Source organism: Natator depressus, chromosome 3 (assembly GCF_965152275.1).
Source record: "Natator depressus isolate rNatDep1 chromosome 3, rNatDep2.hap1, whole genome shotgun sequence".
NCBI classification, from domain to species: Eukaryota; Metazoa; Chordata; order Testudines; family Cheloniidae; genus Natator; species Natator depressus.
The window spans coordinates 43,584,801-43,611,084 of record NC_134236.1 but is presented as its reverse complement, the minus strand read 5'-3'; the positions used below and the strand labels follow the sequence as shown (position 1 = coordinate 43,611,084).

The 26,284-nt window shown below is 38.6% G+C and overlaps 1 protein-coding gene across 1 annotated transcript in view; it reads left to right on the top strand.

Moving 5' to 3' along the window:
* Nucleotides 1–26,284, top strand: part of CSMD1 (CUB and Sushi multiple domains 1) — a 1,960,312-nt gene that overhangs the window by 1,898,274 nt on the left and 35,754 nt on the right. Inside the window, exons 58-62 of the mRNA XM_074947791.1 lie at nt 14,562–14,738; nt 17,071–17,250; nt 18,604–18,777; nt 19,888–20,061; nt 23,276–23,349. Coding sequence (XP_074803892.1) covers nt 14,562–14,738; nt 17,071–17,250; nt 18,604–18,777; nt 19,888–20,061; nt 23,276–23,349 — 779 coding nt within the window. The remainder of the gene's footprint in view (nt 1–14,561; nt 14,739–17,070; nt 17,251–18,603; nt 18,778–19,887; nt 20,062–23,275; nt 23,350–26,284) is intronic.

Below are 26,284 nucleotides of genomic sequence, written 5' to 3'. Positions count from 1 at the left end.
GAAATACTTGAGATTCATGGTGAAACTAAATCATTACCATTACAAGGTATTTCCATTTGGACTGTCCACCAAGAGTCTTCACAAAATGCCTAGTGGTGTTAGTAGCCCTCCTGAGAAGACAGGACACTCAGTGTACCTCTGCTTGGATGTCTGGCTGATCAGAGGCAAAATACAGAGTGAGAAAACAGCAAGCCTGGAATGTACTCTTTCTATATACACCTCATAATGAACTAGGAAAAATCATCGCTCATCCTCTGTAGACGAGAAAGAGTTCCTGGGTGCCTTGATCAACTCCATAACAGAAAAAGCATACCTGCCTGAGGACAGGTTCCAGTTGCTACATGCACTCATTCTCCAGATGTGTCTTGTACTGTTATGTAAGAGGTCAGTTTGCATGCATGACACACAAGCTGCTTGCCAGACTTCACCTGCAGCTCCTTCAACTCTGCTCTAATCAGTATGTTATTCAATAAGACATTTGATAGAGAGGAAGGTCTTGGCTTGGTGTCTTGAACACAGAAGCACGTGAAAAAGGATTCCCTTTTCAGTTCCCTCCCTGAGATACACACTAATCATAGACAGGTTGGGGAGCTCATTTGCAACACCTTAAAAATTAAAGGAACTTGATCCCTAGATGACATGAAATTACATGTGAGCATCATGTAGCTTACAGCCATCAGACTGTCATATGTGGTATTCCTACCTGCTGTAGGAAACAAGGGCCAGATTTGAGTTTGGACCTGAATAACTTTTATTTGGTCAAATGCTAACTGAAGTGTAGTATTCATGAGGAATGCTAAAGCAGCTTTGACTTGAGGTGAGAAGGCACTGGAGTAGGTTGTGCTCCATCCTGGGCTTGACATACTTACCAACTGTTACAAGGAATGAGTGGAAATGTGTGAAACTGTAATTGGTGACGAACCTTTAATTATACTTAGCAAAGTGAGAATGGGCCTTATTCCATTAGATGGAAATCTATTGCCAACTCCTTCTTGCATGGGCCTCTCACATGTACTACTTATGAAGAGGATATATGCCTGTGGTCACCAATGGAATTTGGAAGAAAATGTCCACTTCAGACTGGAATCTTCTACAGTGACCTGAGTCACCAAATTATTGATCCACATAGCCAACATGCTAGAAATCCTATTGGATAAGGATGGTCCTTGAGGCCAAGAGAAGGGGGCACTAAACCCTACAAAAGACTCTAATCATACAGACACAAAGGGTGGACTCTCTCACAACAATGAAGTTGTATCTATCTGCTCTCTTCCCTGGACCTGCCCTCCAGAGAAGGAGAAGTGAAAGACTCAGACCCTCAGCTAAGCTAAACCTGAAGCCTACAGCTAAGAGAGAAAAGAGACAGTCTAGCTCTACACATGCAAAATGAGCTCAAGTTATTTGCAACATTGAAACTAGCGCACCTGGTCCTTTGCATTCCCTGTCTGTGGCATATAATAGTCTAGTCTCCTGCAGATCTCATTCACTTGGGACTAATTTCCTTTGTTGGGGTTAGTGTGTGGGTGCTGAGTGGTGTTGGTGGCCTGTAATATATAGGAGGGCAGACTAGATGATCTAGTTGCCCCTTCTGACCTTAAACTATATGACTAGTTCTCAACTAAGACCAATCATGTGAGTTACAGACTCTAAGAAAAACATTATGTGAGATAGCTTTTTTATAGAATTCAGATTACACAATTCTATGTTAGAATTATCCAACATTCCATTAGAGAGAGAGCGAGAATGTTACTGTTTTCCTAGATAGACACTACCCCTCCCCAAGTTTAATGAGTACAAGATTAATTTGGGATAGTAGTGTTATTCCAAAGCTGCTAAGTGCCTGACTTAAGAATCATTTCTGAATCTGTGTCAGAAAAATATTGACACTGTATTTAGTGTAGGAAGGGGAATAAGCTAAGTAAATGGAGTCTAAGGTAAATTATAAGGTGGAACAGAAAAGTGGGAAGCTATAAAGAAATATTCTAAGAGTTATACTTCATTAAAACAAAGACAAGGGTCAACTTCTACTTTTAGCAGACTACTTAGCTCATTTGATTAACTGGGTCTGTATTTTAATTATTTCATTAAAATCCTAGTACCACTACACTGTTCTCCAAAACTCAATAGTTCAAAACCTCACACACCACATAACAGCCATGTATTACATAAACAAACCAGGAGACACTCGATTCTTGCCATGGGCGGTAGGTGAACTCTTTCTGCCTGAGGCCCCGCCCCTTCTGCACCCACCCCTTGCCAGAGCCCAGAGGCCCCCCGACTCTGTGGCCACCTGCCCCAGGCTAGCCCCTCCAGCCCCAGAGTGCTGGGAAGGCCAGCGGCATGTGGCTGCAGCCTTGGAGCGCTGGGAGGGCAGGCGGTGTGGCCCCAGCCCAAGCTGGGGCCACCCCTCAGGGTGCAGAGTCAGACGCAAGGGAGAGCCTGGGGGCGGAGCATGAGTGGGGCCACATCTAGCTGTTTGGGGAGGCACAACTTTCCCCAGTCTATGGTACTGATACAGTAAATAAAAAATGTGTTTTTTTTTCAATTAATGACAAAAACACCATATAAAAATCACAGGAGGAAGCAGCTTTCCACATGGTGCTTCTGGCAGCTGACAAATACCAGACTAGGAGCCAAACACAGAAGCTGAAAACTACAAGATAACTAGTAAAAATTTCTGGAATGCAGGAACGTTGTCTGCCTTGGAAATAGCCTAAACAGACGCAGTAATCAAGGAACAGCTGCAGAGAGCAAAGAGCAGATCAAGTAGTACATTGTGCTAGAATGCATTCCTTGTTCCCACCGCCCAGAATGCCACAGGTTCACAGATATATTCTTGAGCTGAAGAAGTATGTTGTTTATTTGCTGCTTCAGTGAGTGATCAGTCCACTGAAATAGGGCACAGTATAGGGTTAAATGCAAGTGCAACACCATATTCAGGTGCTCATTTTAAGTACACTATTACAAAGTTATTCATTATATATTGCATAAACACTTTTTCTGCCTAGCACTACCATTAGTTTGCTAACTCAGTTGTTTACATGACTGGATTGCTGACCCAGCTGTTTAACTGATTGGATTGCCAGCTCAGCTTTTTACCTGGCTGCTCTGTTTCCTTACCAGACAAGCAAGCATCTTTTCACATGTCACTTTTCACAAGTGATGAAATAGTGTGAATGCTGTTCTTAAAAGTATAAATGCATTCTATTAATTTGAATAAGCATATTTCGAATTAAATGTCTCTCTGTAGTCTAATTTGATCAAGCAAGCTGTTTATGTCAATAGCTAGTAGTTTTTCCATTTGAAAAATGCTATTTCTATAAGGCCGTGAAGAATATAACATTCACTTTCTTAAGGATTGGTATATGGAAAACAGTGGAAGAAAAAGAAAATAATTCAATGACTACTAAATGAATCACTAAGAATAAGAGTCTATGTGTTTGCAGAATCACAACTTAAGTATTTACAATATTCATAAATTATACATCCTCATGAAAAACAATGTTTTAAGTAACCGTTTCTCATCTTTGTAATGAAAATTGTTTTATTTGGACCCATCAGAGAAGGAGATACATAGACATAGAGGGAGATGATAGAAACATAGCTGTCTGCTGTGGAGAGTTTATTGTTCTGGCAACAGACTAACATGAAAATGAGGCTTTGCACTGGGGAGGAGGGAGTGCTCAAACATTTAAAGGGACAGGACATCCCATTCTTCCACCCTCCTTAAAAAAAAAACTTTGCAAACATATATACATTATCATTTATATGGCTAACAAAAAGCACTATATTACTTAACTAAAAGTTGCAGGTGGACTTCCACAGACTCTTAAATTGCAAGGGATTATTCGGCCCTATAATAGCAGAACTGAATAGCTGACTGAACAATTTATAAGTTCAGGGACACAACTGGTTTTCACACTCTCTTGGGATAATGTGGTGATGATGGTGTGACGGTGTCCTGAAAAACAGGAACAGTCAGTGGAAAGGAATCAACTGGATATGATCTCGAATAAACTGGATCTGGTACCAAAGTTTCTTCTACAAAGTAATCAAAATTAGGAGGAGGTTAGATGGGAGGAATAGAATGTTCTACTGGAACATCTCCAGTCTGCGGTTCTCATTGAGACTGCAACTGTTCTAAATGCCATTTCTATAAAACACTATTGGATAGTTTTACCCTGAACAAAATAGCTCCCATGCATTTCACAAGTTCTCCAGGTACCATTTCATTCCACAACCATAGTTGCAAGTCCATACTAAGTCTCCTACTTGAAAAGAACAATGATGAATCTGATGCCGTTGATCAACTTGCATAGCTTCAGAATTGGCTACACGTGTGGCAGCATCAGGACATAGCAGATCCCAGCAGGCATGCAAAGATTGGTTCAAGAGAAGAGTTGCAGGTGACTTCTGGATAGTAACATCTGGTGTGTTCCTGTAGCATGAAGAGCAAGAAATTGTCCAATTTCTTTTTATGGTTCAAAATAGACTTATCTCTTAAGGCATGTTTAAGTGTCTGTACAAACTGTTCAGCTAATCCTTTTGTAGCAGGATGGTAAGGAGCAGAATCTATGTGCTGAATCCCATTTGAAGCCTGGAACTTCTGAAATTCTTCAGAACAGAATCGAGATCAATTGTCATTCATCAACTGTAGTGGTAAGCCGAATTAGCTAAATAAGGTATGAAGATGTCCAGAGGTCTTGGTAGCTGTTGTAGAAGTCATTCTGAAAACTTCTGGCCATTTCAAATGGGCATTGACCATGAAAGAAACATATAACCTTCTACTGGTCCATCAAAGTCCATGTGAATACATGTTCAAGGACTCTGAGGCCATGACCAAGGGTGTAGATGAGCTGGGCCAGGATCATGCTAAATTTAATGACATGTAGTACAGTACTTCACCTTCCTCTCAATATCTCTGTTGATCCCTGGCCACCAGACGTGACTCAGGGCTATGGTCTTCATCCGTAGAGTGCCAAAATGACTTTCATGAAGAGCTTCCAAAACCTGAGATTGTAGTGATTTTGGAATGATTACTCGCATTCCCCATAAGATCCAACTGTGATTCACAGATAATACATGTTGACATGAGATGAACTGTGTAAACTGGGGATTCTTACGATCAACACTGTATCTTGTAGTACCATTTCCTTCACGAGAGAAAGCCCACCATCATTAGGACATCATCTTTTTTGATGTTTGTGCTAGTTATGGGTATTCTATCCATCAAATTGAGAGAGAACAGTTCATCTGAAGTTCCTGTGGGTTGATGGAAGCTTGGACATGGAAGGTGTGACAGTACATGAGCATTGCTGTGCCAAGTCTCTTTATGGAATTGAATGGCATAGGAGTGAGTTGAAAGTAGCAATGCCCACAAATGATGGAATTCCATGTTTTGGTACAAAAAAATGAAAGTCATGGGTGATTATCTGTCAGCAAGGTAAAATATTTACCATACAGATAGGTATGAAACTTCTGAATTCTGAAACTAATGAATGTAACTGTGACATGTTCTCTGGAGGAGCCATTTACTTAATTAAGCCCAGGGCACCAATTAATTGTCCAAGGTAGTCAACTGAAGATTTGAAAAATCATACTTTGTTTACGGTCCCTTCAGAATCTCATCCATGGTTTTCTGGAACAGGGCAGGTGCTAATGTAATACCAAAAGGCAACCTGTTGTAACAAAACAAGCCTTTTTGTATGTTGCTTGTGAGATATTTGTAAGATGCTGGTTCAAATTCCATTTAAAGGTATGCATTAAACAAGTCCAATTTACTGAAAGACTGTTCTGCACTAAGAGTAGCAAACAGATTTTCAATACAAGATAGTGTATACTTGTCTGTACATAAAGCTGGATTCAATGTCACTTTGAAATCACCACAAATTCAGACAGAGCCATCCTTCTTGATCACTATTACGATGAGGAAGTGAAACTGGTGACAAGAGTCCAATGTTCATAAAACAGGCCAAATCAGCTTCTACAAGAGGCTTCAGAGCATAAGGCACAACACTGGGCTGGCAATATTTTGGCCGGCTGTCAGACTTAACAGTGAGCTGCACATGTTGCTCACCTGTCCAAGTTCTTTCTCAAAAACCATGGAGTGTCTTTCCAGTATTCCTTGAAAAAAGTGAGGTGTTTTCTTGAGCACCTTGATCTCTCCCCTATTCACTTTGGGCTTCTCAATCCAAAATTTGACAAATGTGGGTGGCTACTTACCCTCAATTACATACAAGGTTAAAATGACTGTCAATTGAGTTGATATTTCACCTGGATTATTCCTTTTGGAAATAATTTTTCTCTGGTATGAGTCTTCAGAAGAGTGGCTGTTTCTTCCACAGAAACTTGTGACAAGTCTGGTGAGAGGTAGATGCAGAAATCAGTGAGAAAGCAGCTCCAGTATCAAGCTCCATTCTTGTGGGAACTCCCTTGATCTTGTGTGACTTAGATGCTATCTCTGACTCCAGCTTCCAGTATGTTTAGTGTTTAGGTCTTCATCAGAGTCACTAGTCCTCTTATCTTTTTCCACATTATTCATTCCCAAATTCCACCCTTTATTGCAGGATTGGAATGACCCTCAATAGGACACCTAGTCCAGTCCTCTGCACTCAAGGCAGGACTGAGTGTTGTTTAGACCATCCCTGACAGGTGTGTATCTAACCTGTTCTGGATCTGATTGTTGTGTAACCCAGAGACAAATTGATCACCCAGGGCATCACTTAATGTTTGCCCAAACTGACAGTGCTCTGACAACTTCTATAGAGCAGCCACAAATTGTGCCACTGACTCTCCTCTTGTCTGATGTCGCTGATGTAACTGACATGATTGTGCTATAATCGATGGGATAAGAGAAAAATGTTCCTGCATTGCTGCAGGAACTGAGGCATACATTGCAGTTCTAGTCACAGTTGGAGACAATAGCCCACACAGCAATCTGTATGCCTTTGGACCCATCACTGTCAGCAAGGTTGAAACTCTTTGTCCGTCTGGAATGGAGATGCAAACTACAAATTGCTCAAAATGTTCGAGGTACACCACCTATGATTCATGTTTTTTGTTGAATTCACCAACTTTGCCACAAAAGTTGCCCTATCTCTGCCCTCCTGTTGGACTTTGCACTCCCCTGGATGTCTCTGCTGCCATAAGGAAACTTTTGTTTGTTTTTAACTATTTGTGCTTGATTTTTCTCTGCTCTTTGTGCACTTATCCTTCAGAATACAGAAATTCTTCCTTTTTGGCTGCACTTAGGCTCCCTCTGCTGGCTCAAGACTCCCTAGTGCAGGCTCGCTCGCTCTCTGTATGCCTGCTTGCATGTGGTCAGCCAAGATGGCTGCTTGCAGGATTGTCACTGCTGTCTCTAGCAGCTAGACAGCAAGATCAGAAAACTCATCTTGTGTTTTAGCCTTAATGTCCAACTTCCCTTTCTCTAGCTGGCTGGTTCCAGCTGTACCTGAAGCAAAATTCAGCAGCAGTCTGCCACCATGTGCTTGTAGGTGAACTTCTTTTCTTTTCATTATTATTATTTATTATTATTATTATTAATTATTTATTAATTTGTGGTTACTTTTGCTTCTTCTTGGTTGGGAATGGAGCACCGTAACTCATGGGATAGAAGATCCACGTTGCCCGTATATTATATTTGGACCCAGCAGAGAATAGGGAGGTTACTCATCTGGTTTTATATTGAACCGTTCTCTTTTTGGCTGGTTTGCCCTTCGTCCTGTACTTTAACGAAACCACAAATGGTTTTGTCCAGATGGGAGACTCTATTTTCAAGAGCAACCCTCCACCCCTACCATTGTGACTGTCATGCCGATAGGGGTGGAGCGGCGTTCTTTTGAAATTGGAGTTCCATGTGCACTGTGATGTGTGCAAGGTCACACCGGTGAGGGTAGGGCCATTTAGGCAGAAGCCAGACTACACCTTTCCTGAAAGTGCTGGTATTCCAGGAATATGCGCGTGCCCACCTGAGAAAAGAAAGAGACAGACACAGAGGAGCTCATAGAAACACTGCTGTCTGTTATTGAGACATTGTTCTGGAAACAAAACAGAAACTAACAAGAAAGTGAGGCTTTGTGCTGAGGATTGGGGAGTGCTCAAACATTTAAAGGCACAGGACAAATGTTTTAAGGGGAACAAAGGTTCAAAATTACTTTGACAGAAAAGTAAAAAAATGCATATTAAAATTATTGAAACCATACACAATTTACAATGGATCAGCAACTAGCTGGTGTGACTGCAGTAAATGTTGGTCCTCTGTTTGAAGAGGCAATATTTACTTATATGCTGCAAAATCATTTTCATATATATCTCCTACAGACCCAAACACAGCAGATTTCCTGGAACCATAGCAACCAGCTCATATGTGAAAGATATTATTGTGCATAGCACAGAGGTACTGATATCACCAGAAGGCAGTAGGCAGTAAGAATGTGGACGATGCATGGATAATGGGAATGTAGTCCAGACTCTGACAAGAGATCATCCATGACAGTTGACAGTTATCAGAGAAGTACAAGATGAAATGATAGCTGCCTTAGAATGTCTATAAATTAATCTACTATGTGCCACATTTAACAGTTCTTATACAGTTTTTGTCCATTGGTACCCATCCAGCTGTGGAATAGTGCTTTCACTCACTTTTTGAGGCACTTCTTACTGGAAATTCTGTGTTGTAATATCAGTGGGAGTCACTAGATGGCATTATTACCAGTACTTGAGAGACAAGGTGGGTAAGGTCTCTCATATCCTGGGACCAACAAGACTACAATAACACAGAAGATTATTACAAATAGTCTTACAATTTCTGTTTTAGCTAAATCTGTAGACAAATCTTGGAAAAACGGTGTTCGTTTGTTATGGTGCAGTTAGTTTAGAAGCTGTTGCAGTAAGATTTGTTCACTGTTTCAGTCTTTCTCTCATTTTGTAGAGTGTGCAGCAATGACTCATATATTAATGTTGCTTAATACTTTCTATTATAAGAAAAAAAATTAAGAGCCCTAGCTCTTCAATGATTTTTAGTAGAACTTTGAAATTTGGAAGGGGCAATGGTCCTGGGGCCAACTGAAGTGTGTTTTCTGGACCCTTGAAAATCAGTTCAGATTTGGCAAAAATATAAACTATTGAAAACTGCCATTCCCATCTGTGGTTTGCATAGTTGTTTGTTTTTTGGCAGGCTGACAAGAGGTGTCAATATTCTATTCTGTATCGCTGTGTATGCACTACCCTTGTGTCGTGCGCGTCATTTCTCATAGGGCTACAACTTCCCAAATGACACAGAAAAGAACCTGATCATCATCCTACAGTTGCCTCCTCATCCAAACATTCTTGAGACATGAGAACGTGCACTGTGCTAGCAACCAGGAGACCATTCATTTTAGATTCACTTCTAATGACTGTTAATAATTCTGTACCCTTCACAGCCCTTATTATTAAACAAGGTCTCATATTCCACTGTGGGATTACACAAATTGGCACTAGAATCTAGTTCTCTAATGTGACACATCTAAATCTCATCCAAGTTGCCACACTACCTCTCAGAAAGAACGTCTTTTTGTTTTTAAAATGGGACTAGTCAAGTGCCTTGTAAAAATCTATCATACCTAGCAAACTTGTGATCTTATAAAAAATTATATCAAGTTCATCTGACAAAATCTATTTGCCATAAAACCATATTGATTGGCATTAATTATGCTACTATCATTTAATTCCTTACTCAACCATTCCATAATTTTGCCCAGGATAGATGTTATGCTAATTAGCCTGTAGTCTTCTCTTCTTCCACAGCACCTTCAGTGCTCCTGCTGAAAGATTTGACTAGAACTTTATTATGCTAAGCTAACACATTTTGGTGATCTCTTGACATCAATAGTATAGGCCCTTCCCTTACTACCTGAATTAAACCAATCAAAGGCTATTTTCGATGTGCAAGGACAGTGCTAGTAAATGTGACTAATGTTTTGGTGTTTAAAGGTATTTGCTGTATGAAGGTTTGTCTGGCTTGAAAATGATAATGCACCTCTAAAATTGTATCTTGAGAGTATAATTGCCAAAATTGACAAAACTGCACATTATCACTATTGTAGATCACTTAATGTCCTCTAGTGTTATCCCTACGCACTTGGGAAATCTCAAGTTTTAATTGTTTTCTATGCTTCAAAAATTATAGCTATTTTATACATGAAAAATGAATAAAACACCTTCATTCAAGTAAAGACATTTATAAATGATCCTAAACATTGATAATACACTGAGTTATTCTAATTATCCAATTATGTTCTAGTTTAACAAAATCCTATAATCTGTAATTGTAAGCACAAATGGGCAGACGTGGTCATTATTTTCAGAAAAGATCTATCTGAAGTGAAGTTAATATGAGGAAAAGTAGAAAGTAAAATGAGTGTTGCATGTATAATGTTAGGATTATTCTACAATCAATTAATTAATCTCAAATTATTGTTTTGCCAGTATTATGCATCTGCAGCCATGCCATGCTTATATAAATTGCATTAAAACATTTAGACGTTTAGTTGGTGAGTGTAAGCTTTCTTAATGGAGCTCTGTCTTGGACTTTGGCCAGTGCCTGAACATTATCTGTAATTTGTTTGTTTAGCAGTTAGACTGGAATTCCGCCAGTCTTCTAAAGGACTGACTAATCTCAAATTTAAGAAGTGTTGAATAGTCTTTGGAATTCTTCCTCTGTATTGTATTCACTGCCTGAATTAATTTAGCTGGCTATAGAATTATTCTAATTCTAATGCCAAAAATTCCCCCATACAGTGTTTGCTAAATTGAAGTCAGCTTCTTTCATCTGTGTGTGTGTGTGTGTGTATACACACTGAAATATCAAAGAGCTGTTGGATTTCAGTTTCCTGCAGCCCCCATTGGCCTGGAACGGTGAACCGCGGCCAGTGGGAGCTAGGATCGGCCGGACGCTGCAGGTGAACAAACCATCCCGGCCCGCCAGCGGCTTTCCCTGATGGGCTGCGTGTCAAAGGTTGCTGATCCCTGGTCTAGTTTGATATTCTGTATACTACAATTCATAGACTTTCCCCAAAATAATTCCTAGAGCACAACTTTAAAAAAAAAGTCTAATTTTGATTTAAAAATTGTCAGTAAATCCATCATGACCCTCGGTAAATTATCCCAGTGGTTAATTATTCTCATCATTACAAATGTACACCTTATTTCCAGTCTGAAATTCCTAGATAGAAAAGCCCATTATTAAATATTTTTCTCCATGTTGATGCTTATATATTGTAACCAAGTCACCCATTAACCTTTTCTTTATTAAGTTAAATAGACTGAGATCTTTTAGTCTATCATGCTAAGCCATGTTTTCTAGTCCTTTAATCATTGTCATGACTCTTCTCTGAACCTTCTCCAGTTTATCAGCATCTTTCTTCAATTGTGGGTACCAGAACTGGGCACAGTATTCCAGCAGTGGTTGTGCCAGTGCCTAATACAGAAGTAAAATTAGCCTCTTTACTCCTACTCAAATTTCCCTTGTTTATGCAACCACGATTTCACTAGCTCTTGTGGCCCCAGCATCACACTGAGAGCTCATATTTGGCTGATTATCCACCACAACCCCAAATCTTTTTCAGAGTCACTGCTTCCCAGGATAGAGTCCACCCTCCTGTAAGTATGGCCTATGTTCTTTGTTCCTAGATGTATACACTTAGATTTAGTCATATTAAAAAACATATTATTTGTTTGTGCCTATCATACAAAGTAATCCAGGTGCTCTGTATCAGAGACCTGTCCTCCTCCTTATTTACCACTCTCCCAATTTTTGTACCACCTGCAGACTTTATCAATGAAGATTTTATGTTTTCTTTCAGGTCATTGATAAAATATTAAATAGCATAGGGCCAAGAACAAATCCCTGTGGGACCCCACTGGAAACAGACCTGCACTATGAAGATTCCCCATTTTCAGTTACATCTTGAGATCTCTCAGTTAGCCAATTTTAATCCATGTAATGTGTGCCATGTTAATTTTACTTTGTTCTAGGGTTTTTTTTAAAATAAAAAATGTCAGAAGGTACCAAATCCAATGCCTTCCAGAAGTCTAAGTGTATTATGTCAACGCTATTACCATTATGAACCAAACTTGTAATCTCAGCTGAAAAAGATATCAAATTAGTTTGACAGGATCTATTTTCCATAAATCCATGTTGATTTGCATTAATTATATTAGCTTCTTTTCATTTGTTATTAATTGAGTCCAGTGTCACTTGCTCCCTTATTTTTCCACAGATTAATCTCAGGCTGACAAGTCTATAATTACCCAGGTCATTTACCCTTATTAAAAATTGGCACAACATTAGCTTCGCCAGTGCTCCAAGACTTATTGAAAATCAATATTAATAGTCCCCGAGCCACTGAGACAGCTCTTTTAAAAGTCTTGGATGCAAGTTGTCTGGACCTGCTGAGTTTAAAAGTGTCTAACTTTAGTAGTTTGTTTAACATCTTCCAGAGATATTAGTGGAATGGAAAGAGTGTTATCCTCACCATATGATGATATTATATCTGTGCCTCCCTCCCAAATACATAACAGAAATATTTATTGAACACTTGTTGGATGATATAGCAATGTTGGTCCATGTTCTGTCCTCAGCTACCACTTCAGTGGGTGTAGCATCTTTATTCCTTAAGATAGAATTTAGTTGACCAGAGTTGTGAAAAAACAAGGAAAACATGGTTGAAAATATATTTACAAAATACAGTACCACCATGTTAATGCCCCCTTTGGCTCAGGTTTTGACAAGCATTCAGTCAGTCAACAGTAATGTTAGGAGGAGGAACTTTTATTTATGTAAATATGGATAACTCTGTGAACCAGTGTATTTACACACATTTATGGATATTCATGACAAAAGAGCCTGGCTTTGTATGTTTGTAACGGAGCTAAGAGACTAGAAGAATGTAAGAAAGTTTTACAAGGACTGGCTTCTTCAAACTAAAATTTAAGTTCAGCATTACTTTGGGATAGAATAGTGAAGACTCTGTGCTATAGAAAAGCAGTCAGGAAACTCTGGAAAAAAAGAAGGAACAGGAAGTTCTTTCTTCCGACCGGTAGCAACAGGGTGGTGGAGCTTTAAAGTTTTAAGACTTGCGAACAGGCAGAGTCTCTACCCTGTTATCAAGAGATCACAACATCTTTGAGGGCTTGTCTTAATTAGAAAATTATATCAAATTACAACACGATCTTGAAGAGTCATATTAACTAACATGATGCTGACCAGAACATTGTAGTCACTGTACACAGCAAAAAATCATGTTTGACATCATTTTAGCTGGTTGTGGGTTGCCTAAGACTAGCTCAAATCAGGCTGACCATGACTCGTCCCTGTCTAAGGAGTTGTGGTCACAGAGTTGTAAAACAATGTAATTTCTAATAAAGAGAATCCCAAGTTTAGTGTCCAATCTCACCTCCCTTCCCAGGATTTGGCTTAGCTATTAATAACGTAGCACAAACCTCAGCCTAAACTTCCTCCCTGGCCTTAGCTGTCATTAGTTGTTGGGTGGTTGATTGGTTGTGGTTTTTGTTTGTTTTGTTTTGCTTTTTCCTTCAGACATTTCCATCCCATTTATATATGGTCGGAGTTAATTGGACCCACCTGCTAGCATGATTGAACAATCATTATACTGAATCTTAATATAGAATTTTAAGCCTAAGTGATTCAGGAAAAAAGGGCTGCATTCTTACATATGGTCTGAGAAGTTGCCACACCTATTACAGAGGCTGATATGATAGATGGAGCTTCCAGGAGGCGTCTGGGGACAGTATGCATGCAGGAGAACTGAGCTACTCAGCAGGGCTCTGCCCTGACTAGCAGTTAGTCTAGCAGGAAGATTTTTCTTATCTTAGTTCTTTAAAATGGTGGTTCTGTGGCAGAATCCTGAAGCATTTGCTTCCTCTGCTCAGGGAAATGTTTTGTCTTTGACCAATGGGATAGGGTCAGAATAGAACCCAGGTAACTTGTACATCAAAAGGCTGGATCACAGGCCTGTCTTGAGCTGTCCCTCTTCCTCATTTCTTTCCCCAGCCCCACAGCCAAAAACAATTTTATGAATACCATATACACTAAATTTCAGAAATGAAATTAATGTATCATACACCTTTGACCACTTCACCTATTTTCTGTCTACTAATCCATTTCCCAAGCTATATATCCCCTGCCACAGCAACATTTCCTTCTCCTTCCGCCAGTCTGGCATCAAACACAGACATATACTGATAGACATACAGTAGGCAAGAGTTCAAGTCATTTCGATTCTCTTTCATTTTATTTTCATATCTTGTACAGTAACTTTTTGAACATGTGCTGTAAGAGAGACAAATCTGTTCACTTACATTTACCATCCGTAACTACGGTAATCAAATAAAATGATGGTGTAAGCCTGAAAGGAAAAAAATAGATTTTAGCCTCTTATGTATTAAATGCTCAGCTTTTAGAATAATTGTAAGTTATTAAAATGCATTGCCTTACGCTTTTCATACAAGTAATTTATAATGGGTACATTGACTTTCTTTTTTTTTTTTCTTGATAGCTGTATCTTGTGGAAATCCTGGCACCCCAGCCAATGGCATGATAATATATAGTGATGGGATATTATTCTCGAGCTCAGTCATCTATGCCTGCTGGGAAGGTTACAAGACTTCAGGGCTAACTACTCGACACTGTACAGCCAATGGGACATGGACTGGCACTGCTCCAGACTGCACAGGTCAATAACTGACTTTTTGTCACAATAGGATTAAAAGAGAGTAGGAGGTTATTAACTTGGTAAACCATTATCTCCTACTTTTGAATAAGCGCACTTCTCAGAGGGTAACATGCACACACATTCATTAATAAATGTTGGACATTTTTCATTTTTTGTTATGATTACTTCCAAAAAGTAGCTCTACAAGGTAGAACAGTAGAAAACTCTTAGTATCTAAGATGTGCTCTAGTCAAACACAGTATTAGTCTCAATACAGGGTAAGTAGTTAAAATGTAATGGCCTGTGATATACAGAAGGTCAGACCAGATAGTCCCCTCTCTGGCCCCTGGGATATACAGAAGGTCAGACCAGATAGTCCCCTCTGTGAATCTATGAGCCTTTCTACAGCTCTGTCTGTTATGTTACAGAAGTTAGAAAATGTTCTATGTAGCTTGAATACAGAAAATTGCTTTCATTCCAGTACCTGTTAAATTAAATATTACTCCTCACAATAGCAAAAATACATATTGTTTAGGTACCTTGGCTTATTTCATGTTTGATTATTTCAGTATTATATTTTGAAATATCGCCATTTTTAATTATCTCCTTATGTTGCTTTTTCAAGATTTTCTGTGAATTTAGGAACAGGTAGTTGGAGCAAAAACTGCTCTGAAAAATTAGCCTTTATAGTCTAGTTCTGTTTCTACAACTTGTGCTGGACATAGTTCAGATTTGGGATTTACAGTGTTTGTGAGGATCTTAGCTGCAGAATTATTCAGAAGAAAGTAACACTGAAATACCCCATATGACACTAGTGAAAATTGCTTTGAGTTAACATTTTTATCTATTAGTCAAGTCACAGGAAAATTTCAGAATGAAGTTATTTGACTATCCAAAACAGATTATATTTGATTAAACCCTAAAGGAACTTTAAACCACAAGTACTGTATTTACTATAGATCTTAAAGCAACACTAGTGAAATATTTTTTAAGAACAACTGTAAAGTGAATACTGGCCCAGATCTTTATTTTACAGGGTTTGTATCTAAAGAAACAGGTTTTTTCCTGATCGTTTACAAAGATGTGCTGGAAAATTACTTCTAGAGAACTATTGTGAAGTAAATTCAAACAGCAGATTTGTGGACATTTTTCTTCAAGAGAGAACCTACAAGGCATTCAGGATGGAGTGAACAGTAGAGTGAAAACAATTAAAACCAATTATGTTTGTATATATTGTACACATTAACATAAATGGTGTATACTGTTAATAGAAATATACAATACATAGACATATATATTAAATATTAAACTGATAGGTACAAATTTTGATGTGTGCTAAACTTATAACTCCCACTGACTTTGAGGTCAATTTTGCAAGGTGCTGAGCACACTCTGTGAGGTGTTGTATTCTTTTCACACCCAGTGAAGTCAATTACAGTGAAAGGCATTCAGCTGCTCGTGTATTCTGACCTGTCAGTGGGAACTACAGGGGTTGATTAGGTGTCCAGAAGTTTTCTGGATTTGTTCTATAGTGTTTTGGGCCTTTAATAGTGTTCTGCAGCATAATATGGAGTACCAAGATTCACAAAAAGTCCTAGGGACAGAAAGTAGAACTAAATTCTGCCTTCACCTCCATCCTATGCCGCTCCACCGATTTCAGTGTGCTTATACAGGTGAAATTCAGGGCAGAATTTCAGCACTGCAGGAATTTTCAAAAGAGCCTAAATGGGACTTGTGTTCCTAAGTCACTTAAGCTCTTTTGAAAATCTGATCCCTTTTTGATGGTCAGGCTGATAAGGAGACAGGAGTTCTGTGAAGCTCAAATAGGAGAATATAATGTGTGTCACAAAACAGCAACAACTTTAAGGCCCTGATTCAGTTCCTCTTGAAGACATTCAAAATTCCCATTGATATAAATGGGAGAAGGTTCAGGCTCTACCTGATTGATAAAAACTTTTACAGAACCCCATGAAGACTTCCTTCCAGGCCTACTTGGTCACAGTCATATGTATTTTTTCCACTAAACAATAGAAACAAGGTGCACATTCTGACCTCAGTTACACTGGTGTAAATGCAGAGTAACTCTATTGACTCAAATGCATTACATTACATTTATATAAGTGTTACTCAGTGAAGAATTTGGCCCAGGATATTTAGTACTTTTTAAAATAAAAGAAAAATTTTTGTTTACCTTTTAATGTTTTCAGATAAAACAGCTGGATCAAAGTCTCTTTGCTGCTTGTGTATGCTAGAAAAGGGACATTGTGTGTATGAGCAAATGTGTCCATGTGTACTTAGTTTTTTTAAGCTTTATTTATATAGGTGGTGAAGTAAGATTCTCTTTCTTCACTAGTAATCAGCTGTGGAGATCCAGGTGGAATAGCAAATGGTATGCAGTTTGGAACTGATTTTATCTTTAATAAGACAGTCAGCTATCAGTGCAACCCAGGATATTTGATGGAGCCTGTCAGTTCATCCACTATACGTTGTACAAAAGACAGCACTTGGAACCAGAGTAAACCAGTCTGCAAAGGTTTGTTTTGTAACTTAAGTAGCTTACAATGACTGTTCTGATACTGTATATAATATTAATATTTTTATTATTAATTATGAAGGGGAACAATTTGCACAACCACTTTTAAGATAGATAAGATGCAAACCATTAATATACTGCTGAGACAGTCAGATAAGAGATTTTAATCATGTAGTTATTTGTGCCCTACATAAGATGTAATGAGGAGACTGACAGAGAACTGACTTGGAATTTATTAGAGCCACAACAATATGTGTTAAATATTAGAGCAGAAGGCTGAAAATACTAACAGTGACATCCTAGCCCTGCCCCCAAAGCCAAGTTTGTGGCAGGAAAAGGATTCTCCAGCACAGGTACTGTGGAAGACAGCTGAAAGGCTGCCTTCTGAGGACCTTATTGCAAACACTGATGTAAGGGGCATGACAAGGACAGGGCTGGAGGTGGGAGAGGTGTGTCAGGGGTCATAGCATGCAGTACTGTGCAGATTCTGGGTCACCACTGCAGCCCATAGGATAGCCTGGGGAGGCTGCCATAACTTAGGGTCCCAGGCCTGTATAAGTTATGTCATGAACATCTCCAGCCCTGAAGTAGCCCAGAATTGGGTGGCAGGACGTGGGCTCCAAATTCTGTGCTGCACCTCTTAGAAGTACAACACAAGATCTCATTAATAATTAAATGTTAGTTTATGCGATTGGCTGACCAAATTTTTATTTATAATGGTGTTGGAGGCATCAGCTGAATCACTTTATATTTGCATAGTGTGTGGAAGGAAGCAATATTTTTAAAGATACTTTTCTTTAAAAATAGACTTAATTTGTTTTAGTTTCCATCAATTTGAGCATCCTCTGGAAAACGCTGGGGGTCCCACATAGCCCCTATATTTTAAGAGTTGAATAGAAATATAGCAACATAATTACCAGTAAAGTCAATATCGGTTGAATGACTACAGCCTTAGATGACTTAGAAAAAGGGATCTTATATAAGTAAAATCAGAGAAAGATCCTTAAGATTTTTCCCTTAGTTATTGTCCCAAAGCAGAGTGATGGTGAAAAATGGTCTAAAATTTTAATAGTAATAGAAAATTAATTGTATTTCAACTTTTTATTGATTGATCATGTATGTTGTTTGTTTTGCTATGTTTGTCTCCCTCCTTTGTAACTCTCAATGTTGATAAAATTTAACATGCACATGTGTGTATTTAATGTGTGTGTACTATGGAAAAGTCAAAATGTGCATCCTCTCTTGGGGCAAAACTGTTCCCAATAAGTTTTGATTACAGAAGCATGACTATCTACAATATTACATTTAGTATAAATCCTATAAAATCTGTATATTCTCTCTTTGTTTCAATAGCTATCACATGTGGCCCACCTCCACAAGTGCTACATGGAAAAGTAGAAGGATCAGATTACCGTTGGGGGTCCAGTGTAAGTTACAATTGTGCAGAGGGCTATCAGTTATCCAATGCAGCTATTCTTTCATGTGAAGGACGAGGTGTATGGAGGGGAGACATCCCACAATGTCTGCGTAAGTATGAAGATAATGGTGTGTGGCTGAACCACCTCAAGCTCTGGTTGCCTCATTTCTCACAAGGTAAATAGGGTCAGGCTCATTCAGAATAGGACATGAACTTCCTAAACACAAACAAACAACCAACCCTGGGAACTGAAATTAGGGGTGCTATTTATTTGTCAAATGAAGTTCTTCCCTGACTCAGTACTGAATCAGTGCCATAGGTTGGAATTAGGAGCAGTATACTGCTGTGCATGCATTTTTTCTTTCAGATAAAATGTAAAATAGACGTCCCTGACCACTGTGGCTATTCAGGACCTTCATTCCTGAACAACCTCTTTACCAACTCTCTGCTTGCTACACAGAGATTTGCATTTCCACCATGATCTCTCATTCTCTGTTTGGACTCATATCTCTAGCTCTCTTTCTGTCAACCTTACTCGATGTCCTGCCACCAACTGAAGACCGACATAGCTAAAATGAACTCCTTAGCCATCTAATCCTAAATCTTCTTTTTTTCTTCCTTTTCTGTTACCATTTGCAGGTTCATCATTAAGCTCCTCAACCCTTAAGCTCATAGCCTAAGTATATTTTTTGATTCCTCTCTGTCCCTTTCTGTCTCTCTCTCTCTCTCTTTCTCTTCCCACTCCCCCAACTGAGAAACCATCTTTAAATCCTGCTCATGTTTCCTTGACAGCCTCTCCAAATTCTGTCCATTTTTCTACATTCACACAACCTGAACTCTTGTCTAGTGCTGATCACCATTAAATGCTAAAATTGGGCTACTTTGAGAATAATATGAGGGCAGTATTTTCAGAGTTGGTATCTAAAGCTAGTCATCTACATCCATATTCAGGCACCTAAATTAAAGTGGCCTATTTTGTGAGTGCAGTCTTGTGCCTGCAGTTTCTCGCAATGGGGGCAAATAGTTGTGAGCACAAATGTTACCATTTGTACATCTGTGTACCTGATCTGTGAGCATAATCACATGGTAGAACGCTTGCACTCAAATTTAGCAGTGACTAGCGTCTGCTCACTTGTGCCTTCAGAAATGAATGCTACTTTTAAATGTTAGGTATGTTCAGTTCTTCAAATATCCTTTTTTGTTTTCTTTTTCTTCAATAGCTGCATTTTGTGGAGATCCTGGTACTCCAGCTGAGGGGCGTCTTAATGGGAAAAGTTTCACTTACAGATCTGAAGTCTTCTTTCAGTGCCAACCCCCTTTTATACTGATAGGATCTTCAAGAAGAGTCTGTCAAGCAGATAGTGTTTGGAGTGGAATTCAACCAACATGTATTGGTAATAATTTCCATCATCTCTGCTGTTTATTAGTCAGAGTATTGTAGATAATCTGTTATCATGATCAAGATCAAGTCCCAAATCAAAATGTTCAGTCGGGATTTGTGAAAATGGTTTATCAAACTGCACAGATTAAAAGATCACATGTAGCTAATACTGGGTGGGCTTGATCTTTTGAGATTCTGAGTACTTTCTGTAATCTTCTGAATGCTCTCAGCCTCCTATTGATTGCAGTGAGACTTATGTGCTTGCTTATGTGCTTGCAGCCTCCTATTGATTGCAGTGAGACTTATGTGCTTGCAGGGTAAGATCAAATCTCCCACTGATTTCAGGATTTGGCCCCATGGAAATAGAGATTTTTTTGTGTGTGATTTTGGTGAGAGGATGCGGAAATGTCTCTGCTGTTTTCTAAACAAACATACTCAAATTTAGAATTAAATGATCACAGTGATGGTTTTTCTTGAGGCAGAAGGGATTGGCTCATTTGAAGAGGTGACATTGGGTAAGATGGGGAGCAAGAAAGCTTATTGAAAACATCCTTCTCTGAACATAAGAACATAAGAATGGCCATACTGGGTCAGACCAAAGGTCCATCCAGCCCAGTATCCTGTCTACCAACAGTGACCAATGCCAGGTGCCCCAGAAGGCATGAACCTAACAGGTAATGTTCAAGTGATCTCTCTCCTGCCATCCATCTCCATCCTCTGGCTAATAGCCATTAAAGGACTTAACCTCCATGAATTTATCCAGTTCTCTGTTAAAACCTGCTAAAGTCCTAGCCTTCACAACCTCCTCAGGCAGGGAGTTCCACAGGTTGCCTGTGCGCTGAGTGAAGAACAACTTCCTTTTATTTGTTGTAAACCTGCTGCCCATTAATTTCATTTGGTGGCCCCTAGTTCTTATATTATGGGAACAAGTAAATAACTTTTCCTTATTCACTTTCTCCACACCACTCATGGTTTTATATACCTCTATCATATCCCCCCGTAGCCTCCTCTTTTTCCAAACTGAAAAGTCCTAGCCTCTTTAATCTCTCCTTATATGGGACTCATTCCAACCCCCTAATCATTTTAGTTGCCCTTTTCTGAACCTTTTCTAATGCCAGTATATCTTTTTTTTTTTTGAGATGAGGGGACCACATCTGTACGCAGTATTCAAGATGTGGGCGTACCATGGATTTATATAAGGGCAATAAGATATTTGCCGTCTTATTCTCTATCCCTTTTTTAATGATTCCTAACATCCCATTAGCTTTTTTGACTGCTGCTGCACACTGCGTGGACGTCTTCAGAGAACTATCCACGATGACTCCAAGATCTTTCTCCTGATTAGTTGTAGCTAAATTAGCCCCCATCATATTGTATGTATAATTGGGGTAATTTTTTCCAGTGTGCATTACTTTACATTTATCCACATTAAATTTCATTTGCCATTTTGTTGCCCAATCACTTAGTTTTGTGAGATCTTTTTGAAGTTCTTCAAAGTCTGCTTTGTTCTTAACTATCTTGAGCAGTTTAGTATCATCAGCAAACTTTGCCACCTCACTGTTTACCCCTTTCTCTGGTCAGTTAATGAGGAGCCACTAGCACTAAATTCAGATGTGTACTCTGAATAAATTCTAATGTCCTTAATCCAGACTATGCTGCTGTGGGCAATATGAGTGTGTCACATCTTCATTCAGCAGTGAAGAATATGAGTTACAGGAAAATTATATATGAGCATTAAAATGATGGTGTAAACCAGCAAATAGCTGGGAGTCAACTTCCAGTAAATTTTTCTATTTTCTACAGTAAGTGATATATAAATACATTGAATATGTTGCATCAAAAAGATCTGGTTTACCTCAAGAAGCCCCAGTTTTACCCCCTCAGTCACAGCTTTTCTACTATTATAATAACAAAACATTTCATATTAGAACTTCTGCAGTTTTAGAAAATATCATTGTGGGAAGAAGAAAGGTGCCAGAAATTTAAAGGTATTTTTTACCTGTAAAATCAGATGGTTGAAAAAAATGATAACAAAAATAATCTCCTACAGGAACAAATTTCCCCAAAGATGGCAATGTTTACCACTTCTTGACACTGCTTATTTTGTTATAATAGCTGTGGGCTATCTAATTCTGTTTTTTTTTTTCAAGAGGTTGGTTTCTGTTGGTGATGCACTTTTTTAAAAAAAGACTGATCTGTTTCATTTTTCCATTAGCAGCTGTCCAGACTAACTGATGATGAAGTTAAAAGTCCCTTGATTGTTCAAGTACTACATGTTTTTTAAAATGTCATGTGTTAGGTTCCCATCTATCTGAATTCTGAAGCCACTAAGATTTCCTTTATAAATTAGTGCATTATGTATTCTAGCGATAGGAAGATGAAAGTGACTGACTAGCATTGAAATTGGAAGTCAGGCTATAAAGAAATGATATATCACACCACTGGATTATAGGATTACGATTACAGAGCATTGGAAATTGTTACAGATGAAGTATAGGCCCAAATCCTGAGCTTTATATTGCAGTGCCAGAACAAAACCAGAATAGCCAGCCATGGGAGGATCATCCCAATATAGTGGGAGTTTCTGGTGGCGTACAGCCATCCTCTCAGCTCCTATGCTACCCACCTTCCATCCTGCCCACCTAACAGGCATGACTGGGCATCCCGATAATCTTCCCAAACTGTCATGTCTGTCTCTAGGGAATGTTGGCAGCTGGTATACCCAGACCAGAGGACAGCCAGCCCAGGATTTAAGGGAACTCGACATCCACACCTTTTCTGAGATGTACTGTTAACTCTTCAACCAGAGCTGAGTTTCTGGGCCTCTTTTAAAGCATGTGCTTTCATGGTCACAAAAAAGAGTTTCTGGCAAATAATTTTATGCTTAGCTTCCTAAGGTTGGTTTTCAGAAATTTGGCTTTACAACTCTGTGGTTCCTAGGAAAAGAACACTAGGAGGGAAAGATGTCTCTCAGTGTTACATCTGCATTATGTATAATGCTTTTGACTGACACAATATGCTGTGTATTCCATAAGATTCAAAGGGGTCAGTTGTGTACAAAAAAAAATCCCAGTACTGAAATCTCTATGCTGCCAAAACTATCTTCATGAATTACTTGTGAACATATTGAAAGAAAAAAAAAGTACTGTAATTTTGTGTGGTTTTAATTTATCTTTGAAAATTTAAACTGAAATAACATCTCCTGTGTTTTCCATTTTAAAATTTAGATCCAGCCCATAACACTTGCACAGATCCTGGTACTCCACCCTATGGAATACAGAACAATTCTAGAGGTTATGAGGTAAGAAGCCTTTTTATTTACTAATTTACTGAAATTGGAATACATTTAATATTAATGTATGTTAAATTGTTTTTAGCTTTAAATGTTAAAAATAATGTTTATCACTTTCAGATTTCTTTTTACTAAAACCTCAGGCTTCATCTTCAGTTATTGTTTTAATATGGAGCTTTAGGAAGAAACTCACAGTCTTTAAAATATATCATGTCATAAGTTTTTAGTAGAATTCCCCACTGAAATAAGTTAGGACTTTTGCTTAAAAATTAATGATATGCTATAGACCTTTGAGTGGACAATAATTATATTGTGCATGCAGTATTTTAGCTATATCCCTACAAGGTTATTCAAGGTTATTTTTTCTCCCTAAGATTAAATTGTTTTGTTCTATACCCCTAGCTGTTACATACTTTAACAAACAGTGAGTAAATAGCTGATATACTAAGGGCCTGATCAAAAGGCCATTCAAGTCACTGGAAGAAGTCCCATTGACATCTCAGGGCTTTGGATGAGACCCTGACACATGCCATCAAGTAGCTTCATTCAATTATAAAAGCATATTGAATTCCATGCACAAACACAGAAGCTCAAGTTAGTCTGCATGATGGTCAAAATTCTCTTTGAGTGTCATCCTTATAATCCCTTAATTCTGCATGAAATATTAGTTTATTAAGCATCTGTCTTGAAAGAAATTGAGAAAATATCACAGAAGTACCTAACTGCCATAATGAGTCATTGTCATTCAATGTTCGGACTGATGAGAATTATTTAGGATTCTATCAGAGAATAAATTGTTAGTGAAATTTTACTTTGGAACGTGTTTACTATAGTGAATACAGTAACTGTCTTTCAGTTAATCTCTGCTGTCCCTAAATTAGTCCCCTACCTATTTCTGTCAACTCCTGGTCATATGAGTTCTCTCCAGTCAGTTATCTCTTGAGCTTTCTTAGCCTGCACTTCTCCAGTAACTCTAGCCTTTCTGAATATCTTGATCAAATTGCATCCCTTCTATCTCATACATCCACCTGTATCACCAGTTCCCATGAATATATGGATCCTAATTGCACCAACTCACTCTCTATCACTGATTTCTCCAGAATATACAGACTCAGTTTCTCTCCTCATTTATTATTGAAGGCACTGGTAACTCTTCATGCCTATTTTGGTCTTAGATTGTTCAGGGTTTCATTTCTAGATATAACTACTAGTAGAAATAGAGCCTTGACATCATAAATGCTTGCTTCACTGAGTCAGGTCAGTCTGATAGGATGGAATGCAGTTTTTGGATGCTACTGATGGAAGGGGACACATTTTACAGCTGTGATTATTTGAATATCCAGTTTCAGTGAGGTATCCAATAGGACACCATTGCTGGGAATCAACTTTTAACAATCTGTGGGTAGATGACCTTGTTAGAGAAAGATGTTATGGAAGAGGGCAATTCTTTGAGGTGTTTATCTGTGCTTACCAGCATCACCTCTGACTTACCTGAGTTCATTTTCAGTTAGCTGTATTTCATTGCCCTGCTATACCAATGCATACACACCTCCAACCCTTTCTCAGCTAAGCAATATGAAGAGTAAATTACTTTATTCCTTCTGAAGATTGAAAAAGATACATAACTCTATTACTGGCTTGAGCATAGTCGTGTCATTTTTCCTTGACCTATTTAAATCCTTTCTAGATTGACACTTCCTGTTATGAAATTCCAATTTACGGTGAAATTCATACTGGTATTCACTAGTATCATAATTGACAATATTTTTACAAAAAGCAAGAGCACTTAAGAGTCAGAAGAGCTGCATTCTATTCTAGACTCTACTCTCTCTGTATGTCTTTGGACATGTCACTGAGATGGAAATTTTCAGACACAGGTGCAAACAATTATGCAAGAAAATCCATACCATCAATTAGACATTTAACAAAAGTGTCCTAATTTTCAGACCCACTTCAGGTAGAATTGGATTGTAGATGCTATGCTCATGGGATCATCAGGCCACCTCTCTTTAGATGTCTAAATATAGATTTTATGTTAGGCACCAACATTTGAAAATGTTGGCTTTAGCTTCTCTTGCCTCTGTTCCCCGTGTATACACTTAAATTGATAATACTTGTATTCCTCTGTAGTGTCCATTGAGATCTTCAGACAGAAGGTGCTATAACTTGGCAGTGTATTATTTTTATAAAATATTAAATATTATTCACTTGCATGCTACACATTAATATCTATTTGTACTTATCCATATTATTATAATTTACATCTCTTTCCTTACTCCTTCATCAAATCTATTACCAACTCATCTCCTCTGTCAGCAAAAGCACTTCCTCAATGGACAGTTCTTCGTCCTCAGTTGTCCTGACCTCCCAGTGTCCGTGGGTCGCCATTCTCGGCCAGTTCCTGGTCAGCACATCCTGCGCTGTTTCCCCCAGCTCCCATTGGCCGGGAATGGCAAACCATGGCCACTGGGAGATGCGGGCGGCCATGCTAATGTAAACAAACTGTCTCACAGCCCGCCAGCAGATTATCCTGATGGGCCGCAGTTTGCCCGCCACTGAGCTAGACCAATTCAGCCTACAAATAAGGTGCACATTTTTAAAAATGAGGGTAATCAACTATTGGAACAACATACCAAGGTTTCTGATAGATTCTTCCTTACTGGCCATTTTAAAATCAAGATTGGATGGGTTTTTTTTCTAAAAGATATGCTGTAGTTAAAAGAAACTAATTCAAAGAAGTCCTATAGCCTGTGGTATGAAGGAGAAAACAGAGGATCACAATAGTCCCTTCTGGCCTTAGAACACGTGAATCTTTGAAATTCCTATCCCATTTCCTTAATATCCTTTCCTCAAAAGGATTGTAAAGAAAGTGGTCTTTTCTCACTTTTATGACCACTTTACTTAGAACTGCCTTCTTCACTTGCAGTCTAGTGTTCTACTCTTT